This window comes from Saccopteryx leptura, chromosome 13 (assembly GCF_036850995.1).
Source record: "Saccopteryx leptura isolate mSacLep1 chromosome 13, mSacLep1_pri_phased_curated, whole genome shotgun sequence".
NCBI lineage: Eukaryota > Metazoa > Chordata > Mammalia > Chiroptera > Emballonuridae > Saccopteryx > Saccopteryx leptura.
Genome location: NC_089515.1, coordinates 13799682 through 13811886, shown reverse-complemented (window position 1 = coordinate 13811886; position 12205 = coordinate 13799682). Strand labels below are relative to the sequence as shown.

The window sequence follows — 12205 nt, the reverse complement described above, 5'->3', positions numbered from 1 at the left end:
TTATCAATTAAAAATTAAACTTTATAAATTACACGAATGAGTGTCAATCCTGAGTATTCATCACAATGTCTATAAGAATCAATGTCTATATGATATCTAAGAATTAAAATACTGGCCCTGGCCAGTTGGCTCAGTGGATAGAGTGTCAGCCTGGTGTGTAGACGTCCTGAATTCGATATCTGGTCAGGGCACACATGAGAAGTGACCATCTGCTTCTCTTCCCCTCCCTCTTCCCCTTCTCGCCCTTTTCCCTTCCCACAGCCAGTAGCTCTTTCAGTTCCAGCGTTGGCTGCGGGAGCTGAGGATAGCTTGGTTCATTTGAACACCGGCCCCAGATGGGGGTTGCTGGGTGGAGTCTCTCTCACTATCTTCCCTCCTTTCAAAAAACAGAAAAAGAATTAAAATATCAAAACTGTATGTTGGAAATTCAAGATTGAAAAACAAATTTAACTGATGGAAACAAAATATCTGCGGTGCCCATAATTTTGAAAATGATACCTAGTTTTTAAAATATTTCTTAGATCAGGGGTCGGGAACCTTTTTGGCTGAGAGAGCCATGAACGCCACATATTTTAAAATGTAGTTCCGTGAGAGCCATACAACGACCTGTGTACATTACACATTATCCAATAAAAATTTGGTATTGTCTCGGGGGACAGCTGTGATTGGCTCCAGCCACCCACAACCATGAACATGAGCGGTAGGAAATGAATGGATTGTAATACATGAGAATGTTTTATATTTTTAACATTACTTTTTTATTAAAGATTTGTCTGCGAGCCAGATGCAGCCATCAAAAGAGCCACATCTGGCTCGCGAGCCATAGGTTCCCAACCCCCGTCTTAGATTAAAGGGAAATTATTGATCATTCTACTGGCAGATTTAAATAAACCTTGGACTTTTTTTTTTTTATTTTTTTTTATTTTTTTTAGAGACAGAGAGAGGGATAGACAGGAACAGACAGACAGGAACGGAGAGATGAGAAGCATCAATCATTAGTTTTTCGTTGCACGTTGTAACTCCTTAGTTGTTCATTGATTGCTTTCTCATATGTGCCTTGACCGTGGGCTTTCAGCAAGCCAAGTAAGCCCTTGCTCAAGCCAGCGACCTTGGGCTTAAGCTGGTGAGCTTTTGCTCAAACCAGATGAGCCCACACTCAAGCTGGCGATCTCGGGGTCTCGAACCTGGGTCTTCCGCATCCCTGTCCAACACTCTATCCACTGCACCACTGCCTGGTCAGGCACCTTGGAATTTTTATAGAAGCAATACCATTTTGCAAATCATGCACTTTTCAACAAAACACCTGCTTTGTTCAGTGGTTGCAAATGTGTGCTAAAGAAAAGAATTGAGCTTCTTTAAGACGATGTTACATCATTCACCTATTAGAGTCGCCTTAACTAAATCCAAAAGCCCTTTTTGAGGCTCTTGAGGGGCGAGAGCGGAGGGGTCCTGCAGAAGGAGGCCGGGAACCTGTGGGTTGTTCTGGGCATTCGGTGAGTGAGCCTCAGGAGGAAACAGCAGGGTGGAGGAGGTGGGAATGATGTCAGTCATTCACCTTTCTGGGTCTCAGTTTTTCCTTGGGAAGAATGACTTGATCCTCTCTAGGGTCTCTAAGAGATAATGACATCTATATTCTGATTAGTTGCTAGGTTACAGTAGCTGGGGCTAGGGACCAGTGTAAATGCCTATGGGAGGATAATTAAAACGTCAGGTACAGAAGGCTTGTTTTAAAACCCTTGCTCTGAATGGGATATAAGTCACTGGTGTAGTGATTTTTGTCTATATTCTTTCTTTTAAAAGACCATTTAAATTTGTTTTTTAGTTCGCTGCATACAGATTGATGGCTTTTGTAAAATATAATTAAAATGTTACAGCCATGTCAAATTGCTGAATAAGTTTCTAACCACCTTCATTTTCTGAAATTAATCTTGCCATGGGTATTGGGCCGTGGACCACACTTTGAGTGGCAGTGGTCAAAGTAAGCTTTCTGAAAATGAAAAGCCCTGGGGAGCATATTGCCCTTGACCTTATATTTTAGTTATCAAGTGGCATAAAAGCTGTCTCTTTCAGCCCTGGCCGGTTGGCTCAGCGGTAGAGCGTCGGCCTAGCGTGCGGAGGACCCGGGTTCGATTCCCGGCCAGGGCACATAGGAGAAGCGCCCATTTGCTTCTCCACCCCACCGCCGCGCTTTCCTCTCTGTCTCTCTCTTCCCCTCCCGCAGCCAAGGCTCCATTGGAGTAAAGATGGCCCTGGGCGCTGGGGATGGCTCTGTGGCCTCTGCCTCAGGCGCTAGAGTGGCTCTGGTCGTAACATGGCGACTCCCAGGATGGGCAGAACATCGCCCCCTGGTGGGCAGAGCGTCGCCCCATGGTGGGCGTGCCGGGTGGATCCCGGTCGGGCGCATGCGGGAGTCTGTCTGACTGTCTCTCCCTGTTTCCAGCTTCAGAAAAATGGGGGAAAAAAAAAAAAGCTGTCTCTTTCAGTTGAAATGGATTGTAATGCCTTAGATAAGTGGAAGAATTTCATTGTGGCTTGCTTTGCAACCTTCAGAATGTTGGTGTTGAAAAGTCACCAAATACAAAAATTGTTTTGGAATGCATGAGTTTGGCTGTTTTACAATAAATTTGTACATTGTGCTTAAATACTGATACATGGAATTTAGAGTGTTTCTGATACATGTTTTTTACCAATTGCTTAATATTCGTTTCTTTACCCTAAAATATAAGCAATAGTAATTTTGATAGAGGATAATTTTTATTTTTTTTTAACATGATTTGGTATCTTCCAAAACTTTTACAGTGAACAAATGACTTTTATAATAACAAAAAAGATATATTTACCTTAAGGAATTTATTTGGGTTTTCCCAAGATAAAATAGCTTGAGTTCATTGGAATATTTATTATCCAGCCCTCCACCCTTAACCACTCATAGACAAAACACACTATATGTTATTGAAAGGTTTTACATGTAAATTCCAGGCATATTTCCAGAAATATGATGACTGCAAATGTAAATACATTGTTGGCTCTGGCTTAAGCTTGCTTGATCACAAATCCTGTAGGTATACAGCTAGGAGAGCTGAATGTCAGACAGTGAAATCACTGACTCAGTCACGTCAATAGAAAATCCCAGGTGCATCTCATCATGGAACCCCGTTTCGGGTGCTGAATGAGCATTTCAAAAATAGAATTATTATCTCATGAGATACTTGTATTTTTTATACTTTTAATTCTAGGTTATGTATTTGTTGAAAAATTAAATCACTTAATTTTTAACTTTGTTAAAAATTATATTTTTCTCAAAAGTGATTAAAAACTGTTAATGAACTTTTAAAAATAGATTTTGTTTTTAGCATTGGAAGGAATCTTAGAGATCCTCTTAATTCAGTGACTTTCAAAACTTTTTTGACCAGGACCCAAAGTAAGAAATTCATTTCTATCATGACCGTATATATACATACCTCTATAAAAACCAAAAATGTTATCAAACACCTTTAGCCATACATACAGTGTATTCTTGATATTTTTCTTTCTATTTCATTAAAAATAAATTTGGTGCCTGCAGCTGCCTCACTGGCACAGACCTACTGTTTGACTTAATGTTTATTCTTTTTCCACTTCCTACTTTTGCAGGTGAATTTTTATTTGCATCACAGAAAATTAGACTTGTTGTATGCATAGGGTGGACTTAACTCTAGAATAGAAACATTTAATTCTAAGATGACAGATATTCAATGTTCATATTTCAGCAATATCACAGTCCACCCTTTCTTCATTTTGTTAGAGACGTTGCTAGTTGAACAGGACCTACCACTCTTCCCTGTTGATCCAAGAAACATTCTTAGAATCTTCAACATAATGCCACTTCATACAACCACTGTAACTTAATAGGTGGAATGCTCTCCTTCTCAATAAAATCTTTAGGCCCTTAGATTACTTTGTTTCCATTCTGAAGACCAGAGACTATTCGGACTATACCACCTCCTTTTTTAGCTTTCCTTCCCATTCAGATCAGAGTAAGATTTAAGAAGTCTCTGTCTTCATTACCTTCCTCTTCTATCTTATAGAATGCTTTGCTCTACCAGTGATCATGTTTCTCTTGTTATTGATTTTTTTTTTCGCTGCATTCTCCTTTGGGATTACACATATAATGTGTATAAAAAGCATGTAGGTTTTCTGTACCATGCCTTGTATACAGAAGTTGCTCGGTAAGTGGTGTTATTACTATTCCCAAGTATTTCATCTATCCCCAAATCTCTCTCCTGAGTTCAAGGCCTGTTGGCTCTCTCTCGCTACATAACCCATAGACATCTGACATTTATTTCATCTAAAAAGTTCTGTTGGAAATCTTGAATACAGCTAATTTCATTCCTTTCATTCCTGTCTGTGATTTCTGGTGGCCCAGGCAAAACATGGCGCTCATCAGAAAGAGAAGCATGCCAGTTCTTTAGCGGAGAGACTGAGTTTCTCTGGACACTACAGTCAGAAAGAAATTTCTTACAGTTAGAGATATGGAATGACAGTTAGATGGTCGTTCTTAACAATAGTTTTATAACAGATACAAATCTGCATAAAATATGAATTAAGCAAATGCTTTTTAGATAAGCTAGGCTGATGTGTCCCTTTGACCTTGCTTGATCCAAGTATGGAATGCAGATTACCTAGAAGAAGGCAGTGGATGCATAGCCCCTCTCCCTCTTCCCTAAATTATACTTTCTCTGAGCCTGTTAGTGAGCAGAAGCTGGATAGCAGTTATACTTTGAAGTAACAGACTGATGAGGTTTTAGAGTATTATTTTTATTAGCTTCCTGTATTGCTGATTAAAGTCCGTTACTTATGCATGCTTTAGAGACCAGATGAGCAGATGGAAGAGTTGTTCTATTTTGAAATCACTGATGCCATAGAGACTCTTAACTAGCACTTTCCAGAGATAAGACCACTCCCACATCTGTGTGGGGATGTGCCATTAGTAGAGCCTGTCGCAAAGCCAGCATTTCCCAGAAAGGAGCTTCCTGTCCCTTCCGACAGTGGAACAGGCATTACTGTCGATGCCTACAAACTTTTCCTCCCTGGATGTGCTCAGAGGACAGTAATGTACACCCAGTGTAGAGTAGCATTTTTAGGATAACCAGTCACTGTCAGCTCTCGAGTGTGACTTGAAGAATGCTCTTGTGAAACTTAGCCAACTCGCTGACACTCAAGCATTTCTAATCCCCTCTTTCCGGAGCTTAGTCCAGTTTCTACTTTTCTTTACACTCTGTTGATATTCATACATTTCACAAGTACTATATTGAAAATTTTGAAGGGTTTATACTTATAAACTATAACTACTCTTTTTTAAGGAAGACATTCAAAACCACATGTTTTTTGGTGTGGTAGGTTTTTTTTTTTTTAATTTCTTCCTCATTCTACATAATATCTCTTTGTGAAACTTTAAATCAAAAATCAAACTTCAGAAAAAGCAGTGCCTCGTTGAGGTGGAAATAATTACGTCCACTTTCTGTCATACAAACATTTTCTTTCCTCCTGAAGAGTACAGAAGCCAGTTTGCTTTTAACGTTGTCCAGTGGGGTTCAGGGAGCTGGAGGACAAGAAATCATGCCTTCCAAAGGCCTACGGTTCAGTGGAAACTTCTTTACAAGCTCCACAAGACCTCCACTTGTTGTGTTGTAGTGGAATTATGTTTAATGGATTCATTGATGGAATTCACAATTTCCAGATACACATCACAGAGCATATACAACTCTAAAACCCTGACTGTGCAGAAGTTAGACCAGTGAAAAATACTTGAGAACTTATAAAACGGTAGGTTTGTGCACATACGTTCCTATGTCTTCTTCCTTCTGTCCCACAACTTCTTGGTGGTGAGGCTTTGCTTCCGCTGAAGGCTTAACGTGGTGAGTTTTTCTGAGGATTATTGAACAGGATTGTAAGATAATTATTGCATGAACAGATGTAAGGTACCAAGACGAGGGAAAGCCAGAAATCAGCTGTGACTTAGAGCAGCAATTTCCCAACCAGTGCACCGCATGAATATTTAAAACATGCAACACCTGACTATGTAGTCAGGAGCACTGACCTCTTTTTCCTTGTCTCTTCCCAAGAGAAAGATGACATCAGCCAACACAATAGCTGCCCGTTTGCATAAATCAAAATTATACTTATTTTTTTGTCAGATTGGCAAAAAAATATACATTTTTTGGTGTGCCGAAGAATTTTAGTGATTGGTTTATATATGCCATGAGATGAAAAAGGTTGAAAATCGCTGGCTTAGATCAATAATACTTCACAAAGTACCATCCAGGGACTCCAGAGGTTTTTTAGGGGGTCTTTTGAAGTCAAAACTATTTTCAGAGCTTTGCCTGTTTTCCTTGCAGTCTCGTAAGTAGCGGAGTTGTTCAGAGGGTCTCTGATGAGCAGTGACATCATGGCTCTGATGGCTAAAGGAATGTGAACACGTGTCTTCGTGCTTTAACAGTTTTCAGTTTTAATTTCAACTACAGTAAATATTGTCATAATCCATATGGGGAAAAATTTCTCAATAACTTTCAGTGAAGGTGTGGACAGGGGTTCTGAAGCTACAATGTTTGCGAACTGCTGGCTCAGGTATTATTTTCTGTAATGAGAATCCAGCCTGTAGCCACGATCAGCATACCTGCAGGACCTAGAACGATTTGAAACTTGGCAGATACAACCTGGATCTTCAAAATGAAGGGGAAACGTGAGGAGTTGCACGATTAGGAAGCTCTCCAGAATGTAGACGGGACATTTCCACCTAATAAGAAACACAATGGAGCAAAAATACAAAATCCAAGGTAACAGAGTTTATAATTGGAGACCATAAGGATCAATATATAAAATGTACTTGGAGAATAATAAGCATCTGTGGGTAATCATGTGCCAGGTGATATGGCCTGAGAGCTCAGCAAGGAAAACCACTGGGGACAGATGTGACTGTTATCACCACCATACTGTCCTCCTCTGCAGGTTACCTTTATTGGTGTCTTACCCTGTCATGCTGCAATCTCCTAGAGCAGAGGACCCTTTAGCATCTATCTCTGTATCTCTGAAAAGCACATAGGAGAATATTTGGTATATTCACAGTCCTTAAGAAACATGATTGAATGAACATACTAGTAAATGAATGAACAGATGTAAATTTGATATAGGCCTTCACTCTCTTTTGTGAGAAACTTGTGAGCACCTGCTCTTAATTGTGCTGCAGGGAGGGTTGGGGGTTGGGGGCTGGGGGTTGGGGGTTAGGGGGAATTAACAGGGCAGCTTTGAAAGAGGTTTGAGCCTTAGAGAACAGAAGAAGCTCAAAGCCAGGGAAGTACTAGGGGCCAAGGCATAGGACACCTGTAGTCCAGAGATGAATGGGCACTGCATACGTCCTCGGAAAGGTTCCTGATTAAACCTGTTCCGTAGGAGAACAGCACATCTGTCAAGGCACAGGCTGCTTCATGATTGCATTGTGTTTTTCTTATGTATTGTATGTGTTTTTCTTATGCACTGTGTTTTCTTACGCATTGTATGTGTTCTTCTTATGCATTGTATGTGTTCTTCTTACGCATTGTATGTGTTCTTCCTATGCATTGTGTGTGTTCTTCCTATGCATTGTGTGTGTTCTTTCTATGCATTGTGTGTGTTCTTATGCATTGTGTTTTCTTATGCATTGTGTGTGTTCTTCTTATGCATTGTGTGTGTTCTTATGCATTGTGTTTTCTTATGCACTGTGTATTTCTTGTGCAGTGTCTGAGAGGACATTCTGTAGCTTCACTGTTGTTCCCTGTGGGAACTTACTGACACCAGATGAGTCATTCTAACCACTGTTACTGTGAATCACTTTACCTTTTTTTTTAAAATACAGTGATGATAATAGTATTGTTTTTCATTGCTTGCCAGGGCCAGATACTATTCTAAACTCTGCTTCGTTTCAGGAGGTACTGGTATTATCCCCATCTTAGGATAAAGGGAACGAGGCTCCAACAGGGGAGACTAAACCTACTTCCACACTGTGGTGGAATGCGTGCGGGTCAGACCTTTAGCCTGTGCTGCTTCCCACCTAGCCTGCTGTACGCCTCCCGGGGCTTCGCTTCGTCAGGGGTGATATCAGGGTCCAGAGCAGAGAGGCCGAAGTGGGGCGTTCCTGGGGATGAGACTGGATATTTAGTTACAAGAAACTAATTTTTGTCAGTATTAGTGAAAAACATTTTAAGTTAATGCATTGAGATATTCCCTTCTGTACTTACTGTATTTGTTAAAAAAAAAGAGAGAGAGAGAAAGAAAGAAAAAAAGAAAGAAAAGAAAGAAAGAAAGAGAGAGAGAAAGAAAGGAAGGAAGGAGGGAGGGAGGGAGGGAGGAAGACCTGAGCTATAATAGAAGGTGATTTCTTGAAAGGGCACTCAGGCTGACATATAAACTCTCTACTTGTTTGACACTTTGAAGTTTTAATTTTTTAAAATTTTTGTCTTTGGTCCCTTTGTTAGCATAATAAGCCTGTTGTTAATAAACTATGTTTGAGCTTCCTGTTTTAAAAATTGCTCACATAGCTACAGATTAGGTTTAGTGGGAGTTCTAGTTCTCATATTTTTCTATTTCATGTGATGCTCTAGTCAAAATTTGACCAAAGGAGAGGAGAATAAAGAGTGTGTGACACAGTATGCCCTTAGATAAGTAGTCAAACAAGGCTCAGTTAACTGAGAAGGGTCTACTTCACTTGTGCATAATGATCAGTTCTTAGAAGTGACTTTTTCCCTTCAGAGAGCTACCGATTGAGCTTTTGTTTAATGCATAACCCAGTTACAAAGCTTAGTTTCACTCTTTCATATAAGAAGTAATGAATGGATTTATTTTAAAATTAACTTGAAAATAATTGTGGTAAAATAGTTGAATCTTGAGATGGCCACGTAGGGGTTCATTGTACCATTTCCATAAGTATATATGAAAATTTTCCTTCATTATAAAAACTGGTTTTAGAAATCAATATGCAATAACAGTTTGTTTATAAGCCACAGTTATCAACAAAATCAAGTTTTTCTTTGTCATGTTGGCTGATAGAAGAAGTTTGTGAATGGGGACCCCAGTTTACACACGTGCTTCCCACATACCAAAAACTAACAAAAACACTTGCAGCCTGTTATTTTGGCCTTTCTTTTGTATCAAGTGGATAGTATTAGTAAAATTCTGTATGACTTCTCAGGACATGCATGACAGTTTTTCTTGACCATGTGGCCTGTCTTTCCCCATTTCTCTTGCTCTAGAGGTACATTGCCACCGGGGAGCTGGGGAAAGCCACCGACACGCTCGACTCCACGGGGAGAGTGACGGAGGAGAAACCTTACGGTATGCGGTTCAGCTGAAGTTCTAGGACAGTTTCTGTGAATTCAGAATTCTCTAAGCTGATATACACCAGTGATTTTAGTTTTATATCACTAAGATCGGAAATGGTTTATCACATTATTTGGTATGAGTTTGTTTATAATTGCCTCTTTTCCTATAGTCAGTCTTTATAATATTCAGAATTCTTCCAAATAATTCCTTTTCCAAAATATATTTGTAGTGAGGGCTTAGGACATTTTTTCTAGTAAATGAGAAACAAAGCAGAGAAACTATCTTGTTAGGTTTTACTTGTGTCTTGCAATTGTTTGTTTGTTTGTTTATTTTACAGTTACTTAGCTGTTGAAGTAAATGTACCTGGTTTAGTGCTTTAAAACTAACCACGCCTCTTGGCTTTTGGAGTGCGTAAAAAGGTACGACGAAGGGCAAGCTATTTCTCTGGACGTAAAGCAGAACTCACTGGGGCCCCCTTAATGTTTCTACTGTTCCTTTTTGTACTATTTTAAGAAAAGCTAGATAAATGAAATGGTTTCCTAGCAACTCTCCCAGTGCTTGTGCTATTTATAATGCAGAGGTTTTGTATAGTCAGTTCACCTACATTATTATGTCATCAATTGTGAATTATATGTAGGCTTTCTGGGGTGCTGTTTGTTTTTTGTTTGTTTTTGCCTGTGTTTAAGATGATCACTTTTTAATTTAGCTACAGGCAGTCCAGTATCTGGCTTCCCTATGTGTTGGAGTTGCGTGTTCTCACTATGTATTTCATATCGCCCCAGTACTGAGACCAGCCCTTTCCTTGTTCATAGTAGCTTCCCTTGACCTGTTAATATTTATTGATATGTAGTTTAGTGTCTTACTCGAGTAATCACAAAATGTAATCAGAAGAGAAATTGCTGATTTGAGTCATTTTCAAAATAAATGGTGAATTATTCTTGATGTTATTTTGATTAAGAAATAATAGCAGATTCTCACTTATTGGAAACTCAACCGTAGTCTCCAACAAAAAGGTTTTTAAGAGGAAGGAGGCCTAGCGCGGTAGGAGGATAGCAGATTTCCAGAGTGTACTAAAGAGTATGTCAGTGCATATATAGTTAGAAGAATGGTGGAGTAGTAAAATTGGGGAGACTTGCTTATTGGCTGGGGTACTGAGGGAAAGGAAATTGTCAACCATGACCTAGGTTTTGGGAATGAAAACTGGTTACACGGTGGTAAAGTCCATTGAGGAGGGGATTCTAGAAGAGCACTTTCCTTCCTGCCCTTAAGCATTTTGGAGTTTTATAAAATTACTCTGTATTGTATAATTTGTGCTCTAATTGACTTATCTTGAAGAAAGTGTAATTTGTTACAGTCATCTCATTAAAATGTTGAAATAAGTCACGGAGAAACTAACGTTCCTTAGGCGTTAGTTTTTCCTAAAAGGAGAGCTCCCTACAGTTTATTGAATAGTATTTGTAGTCCCAGAAAGTGAGAAGTCACAGAATTTTGCTGGTTGACATGACTTCTCTGTGTGATTTCAGTAAATGAGCAAATGATTATTCTTTGTTAGAGCTGCTATAGCAGGTACCAAAGGCAAGATAAGTATAAGTATATATTTGTGGTTATGAGAAACTTCTGTCTGATGGAGGGTTAGGACCTAGGTTCTCAACCCCGAGACCCAATCCTGAGACCTATATCCAATATTTTGTGATGCCTTGTTTACTGTCCTGAAAGAAAATTCAGAGATACTCTAACCTACCTGCATATATTTAAAAAATCAATATAATACTGTAAATAGAAAAAATAAACTTTTAATAGAAGAAAAAACTTATAATAAAAATGGTGTATGCATATGTAAGTGCACAGATGTTACTCCGCTGAAAGTCTTAGTGAAGGACTCAGATGTTTACACTTCTGCATAAGCTATTGTGAATGTCACAAATGCTGGTGCAGGCTGATAAAGGTGTGTTGTATGACTCAGAACTGGAAAATGCAGTTTACGAAAAACAGCACAAAAAACACTTTGTGTTTCAGTGGAACTGGAGTTAGGTTCTAGCCTCAGGTGATTCTAAACAGGCTTTTCACCCACATAGATACCTGGCAGACGGCCAAAAGTCATGCAGTATACAGGATAGTTCATTGTGCTATGCCGTCCTGCGAATTGCAGATCTAGCATCACCCATTAAATCATTGTAACAATAAAAAAATGCAGTTCTTTATGGACCTGTTGAGAACACCTGACAAATGGATAAGGTAACTAAGGCAGTCTGCAGTAAATGGCAAATGAATGCTCTTAAGTCATTTTTGTTCTCTCTTGACAAATACTATTTTTAGCCGTCGTTTTAGATAGCTGGAAGTCAGCTTAGAGAAGTAAGAGAGTGAGTCTGCGGCTCAGTAGACGCACAGTGTAACCGTATGGATAGGGCCCTTCCCCTTCTGCTCTTTCCCACCGCCCTCTGTTGTTCCCAAGTCTGTTTTCACCATGTGCACGTTAATCCCTCAGCTGTGGGGCTGCAACCATGCCTCTTGTGGTCCTCACTGTATTTTTGGTGTCTAGAACAGTGTGTGGCACAGAGAATGAAACATTTAGTGTGTGAATAACTAAGACAGGCAATAGAGGCATTCACTAGAAGATGACTGCCAGTTACATCCCAGGAGAGGCAAGACATCTTCCTACCTTCTGCTGCGCACTTCTCATCCACATCTGTAAAGCGTGAAGGTAGCAAGTCTCGGGTACAATTGCCAGTGTCTTTCAGGACACGTGTCTTCATTGTGCTCATCTGCTCTCCCCTGAGCTCAGGAGCATGGCTGTCCGGGATGCCTTTGACGTGGGCTAAGCTTCTGGGAAGACCCAACTGCTCCTGAGATGGGAATAGATTTTCCTACCTCT

General features: G+C 39.8%; 1 protein-coding gene across 1 annotated transcript in view; it reads left to right on the top strand.

The window, feature by feature from the left end:
* TRUB1 (TruB pseudouridine synthase family member 1) overlaps nucleotides 1-12205 on the top strand; it is a 42563-nt gene that overhangs the window by 17402 nt on the left and 12956 nt on the right. The window contains exon 4 of the mRNA XM_066355688.1: nucleotides 9264-9345. Within this exon, the coding sequence (XP_066211785.1) occupies nucleotides 9264-9345 (82 nt within the window). The remainder of the gene's footprint in view (nucleotides 1-9263; nucleotides 9346-12205) is intronic.